General features: G+C 45.6%; 1 protein-coding gene across 4 annotated transcripts in view; it reads left to right on the top strand.

The window, feature by feature from the left end:
* LOC133351435 (homeobox protein aristaless-like 4) overlaps window positions 1–15769 on the top strand; it is a 51563-nt gene that overhangs the window by 18786 nt on the left and 17008 nt on the right. For all 4 annotated transcript variants that reach the window (XM_061566642.1, XM_061566641.1, XM_061566644.1 and 1 more), the window contains exon 3: window positions 14991–15125. In XM_061566642.1, coding sequence (XP_061422626.1) covers window positions 14991–15125 — 135 coding nt within the window. The remainder of the gene's footprint in view (window positions 1–14990; window positions 15126–15769) is intronic.

The following is a 15769-nucleotide window of genomic DNA, read 5'->3' as shown; positions in this document are numbered from 1 at the left end:
CAAGCAGCCGTCCTCAGGTGAAGAACAGGTCTGTCGGGGAGACCTGGTCTTCACCTGAGGACGGCTGCTTGCGTTGTGGCCGAAACGTCGTGAGAATTATTTTATTAGAACAGGTCTGTCGGGGAGACCTGGTCTTCACCTGAGGACGGCTGCTTGCGTTGTGGCCGAAACGTCGTGAGAATTATTTGATTATGTTTTATTTTATTATTTTATTATTTCCCTTCTACGTGACTTTACCGAAAGAACCAAGAAGACAGATTGATGCGCATTAATTGACACCGGGCACACATTCTGGTGTGCGTCTCTTCCTCTCTGGAGCGGCTTACACAGCAGTCGCGCAGTACAAAACTGACTTCCGTGGCGTTGCGAAGGAAATGTGTAAATGTACCATTTTAGGAGATTTAAATAAATGTTTACACGGCGCAGAGCCGTGCGCGTTTAATGCTAGTCTATAATAAACACCATAAACACACAATCTGCACGCGAATTATTGCAAGTTAAATGTAGTGAGCGATTTTATCAGCGCTTGTTAATTGCTTAACATCGGGATGAATTTCATTCACAGATTAATCGGCTTTAGAATCAAACGTGCAAATGCACTTTTACATGGGTACATGTAAATATATATACAGTACCCAGTAGAGTGTTGCGTATTGAGATCATGCCATTGATGAGTTAAATACAATTGCGTGTTTGAACTGCCGAGGGGACGACTCGTTTTTGTTGTTTACAAATTCTGTGAAGCTGCGTGTGGCGAGCACTGCAAGACCACAAAGGACACAAACGCACCACGTGCATCCATAACATCGCTTTCGAAGGAAAGCGTAGGCTGTGTACGGTAATAGGCGACGTTTCGGGAAGTGACCCTTTGTTAATCTCTCAGCTGTTAAAGACTACTACCCCAAACGTATATGTATAGCCTTTCATGGCAGTGTTATTGACTCGTGCGTTACAATTTTTCTGTGCATGTATATTCAAAATGCACTCTTAATATATACGCTATGGTTATATCCAATTTCAAAATAAAAAAAACATTGGATAAATGTAAACTAAATAAATACAAACACTCAATACGGTACAATTAAATTTTATTTTAAACCGTAGATATTAATGAACACATCTAAACCACATTTTTTCAGGTTTTAAAATAGCATGACACAGGCTTTATATAATTATATGCAGACTATGTTAAACATAATGCGGTTAGGCTCATTTACGGAATGCGCTTTACTGTGACTTGACACGTGCTTATGGCGAGGAAGCGAGTCTTGGAGTGACCCAGGCACGCACATTAAGCCAGACGAACGGCCACGGTCAATCTTGCGTAAACTTGAAACTCACACCAAATTATGAGCGCTAATAAATCAAAACACACGGGGAATATTGCTTTACTTTCAAGGACCCCGGTCGCTGCGTTGAGTGCCCAAGTGATTTATGTCGAGCCGGGCCGCGCAAAGCTTTGAAAATGGACAAAGTTACCCCGTATAGGCTGAACAGACTTTTGGGGCAAGCGTTGTTCATGAGCAATCGATGAAAGGTCGGCAGGGTACACGAGGGGGGTTTGGTGGCCAGAACCAAGCCAGGCCGCTTTTGTCTCCCTATTGGCGATGTTTACACACCGCACCATGTACTCATTTGATGTCGAACCGGTTCAGATAATCGTCGATAGTGTTGGCTGAACCGTGAGCAGGAATCCAACTCGAATCGCTGGGTTCGTAGCGCTGCGCGCACGGACGCACATCCACAGCAAGAACCGCACACACCTTGTGATGTTGACGGGAAAGATAATGGTCTGGGTGTGCATGGGGGACGATTACAACGGCAGACGATGATCCCAGCCGCGAATTTCAACACGGGGTTTTGTAGCGTTAAGACCGCTTTGCTTTTGTTACTATATCTATACGTGTGTGTTATTTACGTGATGAGAGTGTGTTCGTTTCAGCGACAGAAATAGCGCTCGCTGTTAATGCACGCGCATAACGCTGTGTGGATATACTATTATAAATGTTAATACAGTCATCTTAATATGAATAGTGTACAGACCTTCTCAATCCACTGCTGGATGAAGGCATCGCCCACACTGTGTTAGGCAAGGGGGGGGGGGTGCAGGGGGTTGACAATACTTCACCACGCTAGTCAGGGCGGATTGGTGACCGGCGAAACCCTGGACTGGTGCAGATATCGTTCGGCCACTGATGTTAGCCGTGCCTGGGAATCGAACGCAGGTTGACGAGTTCGTATAGGCACCACCCTGCCGTACGCACACGAAGCTGTACTGCACATACTATCATAACATCTCACTCTGGGTTTGACAAACGATAAATAAAACACAGTGCACAAATGTACGGCAGCAATGTTTTAATAGCAATGTTACTTGTACAGCAATATCAGTATTACTTGTACAGCAATTGATATTGTAATTGATTCAGAACCCCTACCACCGTAAAATATCATGTAAGACAAACGCATTTGCACGTAATGGTTGCAAGCAATAATAAGACTACAATCCCCCCCCCCCCATCCTCATTCCCTATAGCCGTAGAGACTCGCGGGGCACATGTTGTGAGCGAGCACCCATTGAAGACCGACACGGCGCACGAGATGGAGTGTGTTCACGTTGAACTTTTTTCGCACCGTACGTAGCAGCCAACCGTGCGGTCACAGCACGCCAGCCTTGGTTTCCCCGCAGCCGATGTCATGAGCGCACCACACCAAGTGCTTATTTGAGACCCGAGTCGATCTTAGATTTAACAACAACAACAATTTTGATTTAAAGCTTTCGTGACTGCAGGGATTCATGTTCTTGGTTCTTTCGGTAAAAGTCACGTAGAAGGGAAATAATAAAATAATATTAATATAAAAAATACAAATTTTCACGACGTTTCGACTGCAACACAAGCAATCATCATCAGGTGTGAAATCCACAGCAAGAAAATAAATAAAAATCAAATTTTCTTGCTGTGGATTTCCCACCTGATGATGACTGATTGTGTTGCAGTCGAAACGTCGTGAGAATTTTTATTTGTTATATTTATATTATTTTATTATTTCCCTTCTACGTGACTTTACCGAAAGAACCAAGAATAACAACAACAATAACAACAACAAAACCCAGGACAACTTCTTTGTCGCTTAAGCAACCACACTTGGGATGTCCGGGTTTTGTAGCCCAGCGCGCAACCTGTTGAACCACCCGCTTTCAACGTATTGCATATATATAGAGAGAGAGTGTAGATACACGTAGGCTCGCATGCAGTATCCACTATACAGACACGTGGCCTCTAAATACAACATCACGTATAAACTATAATCAACCGCGACTGCCCTCAACCGCAAACACAAAATGTGCCAAGAATTACTGAAAGTTCGGCACGGAGACGCCGCCGTTGCGTCGTTATTGTTACCCCCGGCTTCGAGTTGGAGCACGGATTGAGACGTAGAATTGCATTGCACCCTGCAAAGGTTCCAAGCTCAGGTTCGCACCCGGGCGATGGCTCACGTTAAAGTGTAACAATCATCATCGTAATCCATGGTCTGTCCACTGCTGGATGAAGGCTTTCCCAAGCCGCCGCCACGTCTCGCGATCTTGCGATGCCTTAATCCGGCTAACAACTGCGCACGAACTGAATTTCATCGCTCCATCTCCTCCGCAGTCATCCTCTCGGACGCGTTCCGTTAATTACACGCCTGTTGAACTTCATTCGCACCGTACGTAGTCAACCGTGCTAATCGGAGGTGAAATGTCAGAGCATATATATATAAAATATATATAGATTTTGGTTTTCCGTGTTCCCACTCATTAAAGTAAAACATTGTTTAAGTCCATAAACCGATCATTATCTCGGCAATGGCATTTATTGAATGAAGCAAACTCTGGCCACAGGTTTCCACCTTCTGGTTCTCATCAAATAGAGTCGGGCTTGTTGAACAAACGCCCGAGACGTTTAGAGTTGGCAAGGGCACTCCATGTGAAACAATGTGACCCACCCGTTCATCGCGGAGAGCCAGTTGAGTAACGCACGTCGCCCATAGACTTCGTACACTCGACTCTCTCGCCTGGAGCACTGCTGCTGAGCCAACTTGCAAGACTCCTCATGCAAGAGAATAAACTCACTGGCTTCGACACATCGTGTGAGCGGGGCACGATGTCTCTACAGCGCGCGAGAGAATATTGTATTCTACAAGTATGCAGCGCGCGTCCACACATGTATCATCTGAGTTACGTGTGTTGATGATCTGTAATTAGCCGGCGTTTGTCAATCCGTGGCTGGATTGAGTGTTGGCCGAGGGGGGTAGTTTGGCCATACTTCACCACGCTGGTCACTGCGGGTTGTGTTGAAGACAGGGGGGTATGTTCAGATAGCTATCACTCACCATTCATGTCAGACGAGGCCGAAAATAGAACTCAGGCCGCTGGGTTGATAGGGCAGGCAAAGCGTTGACCACCCCGTGTGCGCTAACGGAATCAGACGGTGACCGCCTCGGGCTTTAACAAAGCAGACGCACGTTAAAGAACGCCTGATCAAGGCGACATGCGATGAACTGTGTCCTGCAGCCGCCTGGCAGACAAAGAACGATGGGAGAAATTTAATATTTTAAAAATACAATATTTTTTATGAAAAGTTATTTGCGATGCTGCATGAGCAAAAACTAACAAAACAAAGTCAACACACGAGCCAAAAACAATGTGCTGTGAAGAAGTGGCATGGCCCGAAATATCGCTGATTACATTACATGTTTTTTTTAAAGACATTGCTATTGACAAATGCATTGAGTAAATAAATATTCGGCTCGTCTACATAAAGTGTGCATTCGAGTGACAAGTGAAAGCGTTGATAATATGCGTATCGATCAATTAGCCATTTGTCTCGGGTGTGGACCAATCAACTTCAAGGACAGTGCATATCATTATCAGAGTTGTTTCTTTTTGTTTGCATTTTGACTGCTTGTGTTGTGGTTATTGCAAACATGATGCCTTGTATAAAGGTGTCAGTTTTTGTACCAGTTGAAAGGATAAAAACCTATCACTGTACAATGAGTTGTCGACACAATGCCGCAGACGTGAATCGTGGATTAAGAGGTAAACAAAGCCATGAAGACCAAGTTGTCGCATCACGTGCAACGTTCACGTGCACAAGATGGAATATAAAGTGACAAAATACGCGTCGAGATGAACACACGCGTATCAACGGTAACAGAATTACAGCACGGGACGGAATCTGACTGCGGTGAGAGTTAACGTATGTGCATCATCTATAATCTATATAGACTATAGAGGGACGTTTTAATATTCTCGCTCACACGGTAGTAGTTGGGAGAAAAGTGTAAGATACAATTTAATTACTATATATCTTACCTGTGTGTGTTTATATACCCTACCTCCAACATATCCCACCTTAGTAATTCCGTTGCCGCTAAATCTCATGATATATATACCTGGGTTGAGATTTAGCGTGTTCTGTCTGAGATTGATTTAACCATACATCAAATCACGAAACATGTCACGCATCGATTGTACATCACACATACACCCGATTCGAGATGCGCACGTATAGCAATGTCTAATATCCTACACACTGGATGAGTGCACATTTATATTTGCATTCTCTGTGAATTTAAATACCGCAGTTATACAATTCACACTCCTAGATGCCATCTCATAATACTTACTACACGTATGCCATATGTTCAAATCACCCGATGTGTGCAATCTCGACAAATCCTAGAGAAAGCTAAGCAGTGTTGAGCCGAGATATTGCTTTTATATGGATGGCCACAAATCGGCTGTCACAGAACAGTGTATGGACATGAATTGTTGTACTGTGCTTGTATGCGTCTGTTGTACTGACCATCGTGGTCAGTGACAGCACTTGTCCCTACAGCCTATCACAGGCTGCTAACGAGCAGCACTTATGAAGACGGGCACGGCACGATGGGGTGGGTAGCCAGCACCACGCCCGGCCGCCTTTGTCTCTCTAGGGCTAATGTTTACGCACCGCCGCAGATACTAATTCGTCACTGGTGTTGGCCGTGAGCGGGAATCGAACCCGGGTCGCCACGTTCGTAGCTCAGCGCGCTAACCGTTACACCACCGCTCATACATACGTACACACGCGCGCGCATGCAAACTGTATAATGAGCGCATACACACACACACACACACGTGCGCACACGCATGCACGCATATACATAAGCGGGCCTTTATCACGAGCCACACATATCTGGGGCTGACGCTGCGTAGACTCTGCTAATTTTCATGTCGGCGCCGTCCCCCGGAATTTGGTGCAAATGAAAGTCGGCTGCAATTCAGCTGTCCGAGTGTAAAGTGATCGTCTCCAGTATTAGACCGGGGCCGCTTTTGTTTTTCTTGGCAGATTCGGCAAGGCCATACAAGCGGTGGAGCCCGCGGGAGGTGGAACGCAAACCGTCTAGGTCGCGTCGTCTTATACGCGCCAGATTATGCGTAAAATGATTTTCCAGTTGTCCCACTCGGTGATCTGCGGTGTTATAAACGGTGATGCGCTATTATTGGTACCGCTCTAAAGGTTGCATTCGTCGTCATTAGTCGTAGTATCGTCGGTTTAATGGTCAATCCGACGCTCTGGATGAACGCCGGAAAACCCAATCTGCTGGCAAATCCCAAGACCCTGCAAGTGTAATAATAATATAACGCAGCACAGTAAACAAATGTCACATGTACTAATAGGGGTATTCCCCTTTTTTTCTGGCAACAAAAACTGACACCTTTTGCAAGGAATCATGCTTACATTAAACACAATACTTGCAGTCAAATGCAAAGAAAAAACAATACTCTGATAATTTATGCATTGTCTTTGAAACTGATTGGTCCACACCAGAGACAGCTTTCTTTAGAGCCTAGTCTCATATGGTGTTCGACCAGATGACGCCAAAAGTCGCACAGTTCAAAGACAACGCACTACCAGAGTAATGAGAGCTCGGGGTGAGCAGCCACACCATGGGACCTCCTTTGCCAGTACCAAAATATACTAATAGGGGTTTTCCCCTTTTTTCTGGCAACAAAATCTGACACCCTTTGCAAGGAATCATGCTTACATTAACCACAATACTTGCAGTCAAATGCAAACAGAAAACAATACTCTGATAATTTATGCATTGTCTTTGATACTGATTGGTCCACACCAGAGTCAGCTTTCTTTAGAGCCTAGTCTCACATGGTGTTCGACCAGATGTCACATGGTCATAACAGCAACAACAAACCACGATACTTTGTCAATCCACTGCTGGGCACGCTGTACCGGCCAAAATCGCGGTTGTTGTTGGGCCATACTTCCCCACGCGGGCCATTGCGGGTTGGTGAATGAGAGGAAGCATGACTCATGGTTTAAATATTGCTCGCCACTGACGTTCTTTCACGGACAGAATTCGAACTAAGGTTGCCAGGTTATGGAATGAGTATCATTATAGCGCATTATTAACCTATCTTCCATTTGCGGATGAGTCAAAGAGATGTTCAAATATCGTCTGGAAATTACGTCGTAAATGTGGCATTTCCAATTACACGATGTCATTCAGAGATAAGAGCATGGTGATGGTAATGTATCGATTTAAAGCTTTCGTGACTGCAGGGATTCATCTTCTTGGTTCTTTCGGTAAAGTCACGTAGAAGGGGAATAATAAAATAATAAAAATAAAACATAATAAAATAATTCTCACGACGTTTCGGCCACAACGCAAGCAGCCGTCCTCAGATGAAGAATGAAACACCACCAGCTTAAATATACGCTTCAAGCTTGGTGGTGTTTCATTCTTCACCTGAGGACGGCTGCTTGCGTTGTGGCCGAAACGTCGTGAGAATTATTTTATTATGTTTTATTTTTATTATTTTATTACTTCCCTTCTACGTGACTTTACCGAAAGAACCAAGAAGATTTGTGATCATATTAAGTCAAAGTGTCTCGTGTCTGCTGACTGCGTCTAGGCCAGGGGTGGAAATTGCATTTCCACAACTGCGACCAGTCTCTGCAAAGGGCTATTGCTGCAGTAAATAATGGTACGCGTGTATAGATGGGTACGCGTGTGTGTGTATATAGCAGTGGGGAGATGTAGTGTAGTGGTTAGCACGCTGCGCTACTAATCCGGCCACCCGAGTTTGATTCGTGCTCACGGCCAACACCGATGACGGTTGTCTGAACCTGTCCTGTGCCTCCTCGAGATCGATTTAGCCTCAACTTAGTGCCTGGTGCGATGTGCAAACATCGCCACGAGGGAGACAAAGGCGGCTTTGCGTGGTGCTGGCCACCCACCCCCTCGTGTGCTGTGCCGGTCTTCGTAGGTGCTCGCTGACAGCACTTGCCCCAACAGTTTGTCAAATGTGATACGGATGGTCTTTGTCCTTGTATATATACAATTGTCCTTGTATATATTCAAAGCATAGACATTACTTGCAAACAAATTTCACACACGAGTACAATTGATATTCTGCTTTGCTATATATATTTCTTGTATTATTAGGCGACATGCATTTCAACGTTCCAATATTTCACAATTCGGCGGTGTGAACTGTTGGAACTCGGTGACGAGGATTGCTGGATCACATCGAGATCTGTGGAACTTACAACCCCATTGGGGCTGCGATGTGAATAGGAGATTATTTGAGTGCAGCAACGATGATTCAATCCATTCGAGTGGAGTGCTTGAGTGACCGTCATCTCCTTCGCATGCCGTGAATTTCCCTCCGAGGTGATTCCTTCCAAACGAAGTCGAAGAGTCTTCTTGGTTCTTTCGGTAAAGTCACGTAGAAGGGAAGTAATAAAATAATAAAAATAAAACACAATAAAATAATTCTCACGACGTTTCGGCCACAACGCAAGCAGCCGTCCTCAGGTGAAAACCAGGTCCGTCGAGGCGACAGACTCTTCCCTTCTACGTGACTTTACCGAAAGAACCAAGAAGACGAATCCCTGCAGTCACGAAAGCTTTAAATCGAAATTGAAGTCGAAGAGCTCAATGATGGCGAGTGGCCACAAACATCGCAACGTAGCATCCTGCTAAAGTCTGAAGTCTCACACACACACATCACATACACGAAACGTATACAGAGAGCACATCAGACCTTAGCAGGACGCTCCCGAGAAAGGGAGTCTTGAGACTCAATTGAGGCTTTGCTTTGTCGGAGTCATTTGTTAGCATAGTGTGATTCACACACGGCGTTATCGACATGAGTGCGTGCACGCGTGTGTGTGTGTAGATCACAGATGCGTGTGGATTCCACCACGGTCGTTATAATGATCGGTTACGTAACTTGGCGTGATACCGCCGTGTTTATGTTGAGGGACGTATCCAGGCTACTTTTTTTTGTTTTTCTTAAATGGGGCTTGTGTATCGGGTTGTGAGAGTTGGGTAAGAGCGATAGAGGGAGAGGGGGGAGATGTTGGGGGGGGGGCTGTGTGAGGGTGGGGATAGATGGGGGGCTGGGTGAGGGTTGGGGGAGATGGGCGGCTGGGATAAAGCACATCAAACTTTATTTTCGTCGTCATCCAAGACGGATGAAGGGTTCCCCAAGCTGCAATGTAACAAACAGTCCGCGGTATAACCTCCGTACACGAGCTCATTTCACGGCTCCATCTCCACAAAGGAGGTCCTTTCTGCCTCCTTGGCCTGCCACTCCGGTGTTTGTCTCGATTCGCCGGCCGGCTTACCTTCCAGCGACGAATCCTGCCAGAGTCCAACTACTTTCCTTCTTCACGGACAACATGCCATCAGTATGGCCTGCAATAGACTGTCGGGGCAAGTGCTGTTAGCGATGGGCACCTATGAAGGTCGGCACGGCACACGAGGGGGTGGGTGGCCAGCACCACGCCCGGCGGCCTTTGTCTCCCCAGTGGCGATGTTGTTACACACCGCACCAGGTACTCATTTGAGGCTGAGTCGACCTAAGGATCGGTTCAAATAATCGTCACTGGTGTTGACCATGAGCGGGAGTCGAACTCGGGGTGCCCGGGTTCGTAGCGCAAGTGCGCTAACCGGTGCTCTGTCTGGAACGCACACGCACACAAACGCGTATCTCGTATAGATAGACCACAACGACTGATGTATTGTTCTGGAATGGCTGCAGGATTGACATTTGGCACAAATATAGTCGTGCCTATGTCTGTCGTGATTGCAAGTCGACAAAGAGTGAAATTGTCTAATTTGGACCTCGCCAATTGCACGAGGTCGGATGATGATGGGTTTCGCTGAGAAGGCGGTCAGCCTCGAGGTCCACGTCTCTTCGCCGTCTCGAGACACCTTCCACCTGATAAGTGACCCAACAGTGGTTCGACACCGGTGGAGTGTGACGCCAAAGTTGACGGAATGCGGGCAACATCTTGCTGCTGGCTACTCGTATTGTATACAAAGACAAAGATCCCCCTTATAGCCTTCACAGGCTGTTGGGGCAAGTCGGGTCGCTGGGTTTACAGCGCAGCGCGCTAACTGTTACGCTACACGTGCATGTGCAATTGTCCGAATTGATTAACTCCTGTGCATGTACACTTATTTTTGTATGCAAAATGATAATATTTAATTAAATAAAATTATTTACGTGGCTTTACCGAAAGACCCAGAGAATATAATAATAGTTAACTAACATTCAATGCACTTGTGTTTAAGTGCATTCTTAACATATACGCATAGTACACATCGGAATGAGATGCATTGTATGTTGGTGATTATTTGTGTTTGCGCGCGTATTTTGTTCAAATATTTGTAACGAATTGGGTTCGATTCCTGGCCACCGCTAAAAATCAGTGGGCCAAGTGATGTTCTGAACCAATCCTGGGTAACCCAACGCCCCCTTCATCATCAACTCGCACTGAGCGGCGTGGTAACATCGAGCTCGTATAGCTCCAACAGCAACAACAACAACGACCCCGTGTGAATTACACGGTGCACCAGGAGGCCAACATTCAGCGCCGCATTGCCCCAAAGGCTGCAATAGCACAACCACGCGTTGCAATAACAACGGTGCGTGCTACCCTCGACAGCGGCGAGGGTTGCGCAACGCAAGGCGATGATATTGCGTAGTAAACCTCTTATGATCGAAGATCCCCGCGATCAGCTCGCGCGTGCGTGGTCAGTTTAGTGGGCCACGTGCGTTTGACGGACTGTGAGAGGTGGGGACGTCTTGGGGGGATATCTTCATCCAGCCGTGGATTGATCACGGCTGCTACTGATTCTGATGATCAAAACGTATTATCATGATTATTATTATTGTTATACGAATACGCGTTCATATTGCTGGCACGCCAGACACGGCTGACAGCTGAAGGCTGCGTTGAATGTGTGCGGAGCGGACTCATTGCATTGTGCAGTGCCGGATTATCCTCGTAGCCAAAAGTATCTACACATGTAGTAGCTACTTATGTAGTAACTACATACGTAGTAACTACATGTGTAGTGGCTACGGGCCGCGCACTTTCAAGGGCCCCGCGCTAAATGCTTTCAAGCTATCAATTCTGGTTCAGTGATTCTGCACTTGCTCTATTACTATAGTACTATACCACCTTCAACCTTTATGAACGACTGGGTGTTTAAGGTTAGCGATTTGTCGTATTATCTGGCTGTATAGCAAATGAAAAAATACAATTACTTTACTATGCAAGTAAAAAATGTTCTTGTAATATTAATATTTTTGAAAAATAGTTATTTATTTAGGGCCCCTTTAACACATTCCTGCGGAGGGAGCTGGTAGGAACGTTGGGTTGCTCGGTCAATGGCCAGGGTCAACGGCGACGTGGTGTATTCCGCAAATGTGGCCGACTGTGAGGGCGGGCACAAGCCGGCGTGAGTAGGTTAAACGTTGAGTTTTATAAGGGCATCAAGGGGTGACCAGCCCCTCCCCACCCTCCACACCCCTCCCTACCCTCCCCTCTCCACCCAGCCCCACCCCTCCCATGTTTGGATGCACGACGGACGGACGGACACAATAATCCCCTGTGGGCTGGTGTAACCAGGAGATTCCTACCAGTATAACATTTGCTCCAAACCCCGAACGAGCTGCATCCGGCACTGGCATTACGCATTGTCTGGTGATGCCACCGTGGCTGCTGACTTGAGTTGGAAGTGGTGCACAAGCACGGACAATGAAACACGAAACAACTCATTCGTCAAAAACACTTTGGCCTTTGAAAGGAAACGTATACCGCAGGCGACGTTTCGGGCAATGGTCCTTCACAGCACTTAGGGAGGGTCGGAGATTTTTAATCAAACAGGTTAATTGACTGAAACGTCACCTATTGTTATTTTGTTGTCATTTCCCCACACCTCTTATTAAACAAAAACATAACAAAGACAAAGACCCCCCCCCCCGATATAGCATTTAACAGACTGTTGGGGCAAGTGCTGTTAGCGAGCAGCTATGAAGGCCGCCACGGCACACGAGGGGGTGGGTGCTTTACACATCGCACCAGGTACTCATCTGAGGTTGAGTCGACCTAGGGGAGGCCCAGGACCGGTTCGGATAATTGCCACCGGTGTTGGCCGTGAGCAGAAATCACGTAAACAATGTGATGCCATTTGTATTGAAGGTCTATCAGTAATATTTGCTACAGGTTTATATCGTTTGTAGACAGTGACACTTTAGTAACACTGCTGTGAACGATACCGTTAGGCTCACGTAACAATGAATAATATTGTAGAGATATTCGTTTTTAAATCCTTTATATTAAGTTTGCTTGCTTGCTTGCTTGCGTGCTTGCGTGCTTGCTTGCTTGCTTACGACCGTGCAAATCTTTCGGTCGTTTTTTAACCCACTTCCCGTGATCCAATCGAGCTGACATTTTGCACACAGACTCGTTGTGCGAGACAATTAATGTTCGTGAAATTTATTTTTTTCCAAAATTTTACACAGTTTAGGGAAAACAAATTAAATATTTAATTACCAATTTCTTAATACTGGCAGACAATCATCTGACCCATAGGTGGCAGCCATCTCAAGCCAGAGGACGAAAGGACTCTAGCCGCCACGCATATAAAGGATTTATAGTGAAAAACTTTGTTTTTACTGGTTATACTTATTTCGACTGCTTCATGAAGGCCTCCCCACATTGCATTGATTGACCATACTTCACCACACTGGTCAGCACACGTTGGTGAAGTGGATGAGTGGACCCAAACCGGTTCAGATATTGACTTAAAGCTTTCGTGACTGCAGGAATTCATATTCTTTGGGTCTTTCGGTAAAGTCACGTACATAGGTTCAAATTAATAAAAAAAATAAACACAAAAACTACGACGGTGATCGTCATCAGGAGGATGACGATCGCTTGTGTTGTGATCGAAACGTAGTTTTATTTTATTTTAATTAATTTAAACGTATCTACGTGACTGTACCGAAAGACCCAAAGAATACGGTTCAGGTATTGCTACTCACTGCTGATGTTATCCATGGCTCAGGCTGCAAGGTGCATGGTGCAGTGCGCTAACCGCTGTGCCACTACTCCATCAAACTATTGAGATCGTGTCAAGGTCCATCGCTCACGCCTTCAGTGTTTGTAAACAAAAGTATTTAGTTTCTGCTTTTGGTCACTGTAGCTTAGATTAAAACTATGCTTACATTTCAACAAAGAAGTCGACACTTTTGGTAAGCCTGAACTATGTGCAGAAAGATATTAACTTTTTTTAAATCCAGCCCTGCAACGCAGTATATATTTGACAATGCGTGTAAATATGAATCCTGATTTTGCAAAAAGAAAACACATTTACATGGTTCTTAAAATTCAGCCAAACAATGGAGAAGTTAGTTAACTACGTTGCAGCAATACCGTATATCATAAATAGTTCAAATACATTTAAAGAAAGTAATAATCAATAGTATTAATAATAACGTATATCTCTTTGTTAATCAACAGCTAGATGAAGACCTCCCCACATTCCGTACACGTTCAGAATGTGTAATAATTATCACGTGAATCAGAAACAAGAACATTGACAAAGCGGGCGGAACAAAAGCTGAATAGTGTGCAAAGAAGCACGTGGAGATGGATGCTTTTAATTTCACTGCGAGGTGGGAAGAGGAACACACAGAGTAGGGGACGTGTGTAAAGTAAAATACATGATATATTGACTGTGAAAGACAAGCAGATTGGGATGATGGCCTGTGGTTGATGGAGTGGCAGCCCAGAGTGGCGGTTGCGCTAAATGACCATTCCACTGTTAGTAGGTTTTAACCCTTTAAACTGGTACAAAACCTGGCACCTTTATACAAGGCATCATGTTTGCAATAACCACAACACAAGCAGTCAAAATGCAAACAATAAGAAACAACTCTGATGATGATATGCACTGTCCTTGAAGTTGATTGGTCCACACCCGAGACAGCTTTTCTTAGAGCCTAGTCTCCATTGGTGTTGGACCAGATGACGCCAAAAGGCGTATAACTAAAAAACAGTGCACTATCAGAGTATTGAGAGCTCGGGGTAAGCATTACACTATGAGACCTCCTTTACCAGTGGCAAAATATAGTAGTATATTTTGCCACCGTTTAAAGGTTAAAAACTTATTACTATATTTTGCCACTGGTAAAGGAGGTCTCATTGTGACCATTCCACTGTGGAGATGAAGCGATGAAATCGGCTCGTGCGCAGGTGCTGGATGAATAGTTACATTGTGTCATCTAGCAGCAAATAGATCCCGGCTCAAAATGATCAAATTAATAAACACATTATATCTATGTAGAACCTATTTCGCACCGTACGTAGCCAACCGTGCTAATCGGAGGTGCTGGAGAAAGACAACAAACTAAACACAAAAAGCAGCTCTGAAGAAATGTTAAACTTTGATTTAAAAAATCTGAAGAACGCACTTCACAATTGAATTATACCCTTTGTGTGCAGTTGTTGAATTCCAGGACCTTGTATAACCATATGTCCATGTCGCTCTCTCTGTCCTTTACCTTTTCTCTCTCTTTGCTTTGTCTCTCCCACTCTCTCCTCTCTCTCTCTCGATCCCTCCCCCCGCCAATACATCAGGTCTGGTTCCAGAACCGCCGTGCGAAATGGCGCAAGAGAGAACGGTTCGGACAGATGCAGCAAGTGAGGAACCACTTTGCGGCCGCCTACGAGCTGCCGGTCATGCCCAGAGCCGACAACTACGGCCACGCACAGGTACAGGGCGTCCCTCGACACAACGCTGTGCTGCCGCAGAACGAGAGACTGTCCGTGCGAATCACTTGCCCCCCCCAAAAAGTATCTAAAGATTATACGGTTGTACGGGTGGGGTGGGAATATTTGTCTTTACTGTGTTTGGCTATCAACAACAAGGCAACTCCTATGACTAATTGGGAATGGGATGCAAGCGTAGGATTGATCACCTTGTCGCTGGCCGCCTTTGGGGAGGGTGTATAGTGTGAAAGGCCGAAACACCCTCGGAACCAAAGGGTCACTACTGACGATGCGCTCCCCAAATTTCACCAGGCTCACTGTTCATGAACTCTTGGAAGTGCTTGCACAAAGGATAGTAACATCTCATCCTGTGTTCTTGGAATCTGGGGAGCGGTCTCGGCCAACACCAGTGACGATTATCTGAATCGGTCCAGGACCTCCTCTCTAGGTCGACTCAGCCTCAAATGAGTACCTGATAATGGTGTGTAAACATTGCCACTGGGGATACAAAGGCGGCCGGGCGTGGTGTTAGCCACCCACCCCTTAGTGTGAAGTGCCAGCCTTCATATGAGCTCCTTTCTAACAGTGTTTGCCCTAACAGTCTGTTAATGGCTTTACAGGGGATCTTTGTCTTTTACGTGTAGAAT

The sequence above is a fragment of the Lethenteron reissneri genome, chromosome 37, assembly GCF_015708825.2.
Source record: "Lethenteron reissneri isolate LAM-NWPU_2019-01 chromosome 37, ASM1570882v1, whole genome shotgun sequence".
In the NCBI taxonomy this organism is placed as follows: domain Eukaryota; kingdom Metazoa; phylum Chordata; class Hyperoartia; order Petromyzontiformes; family Petromyzontidae; genus Lethenteron; species Lethenteron reissneri.
The sequence above is the reverse complement of the archived record's forward strand: the minus strand, read 5'-3'. Positions and strand labels throughout refer to the sequence as shown.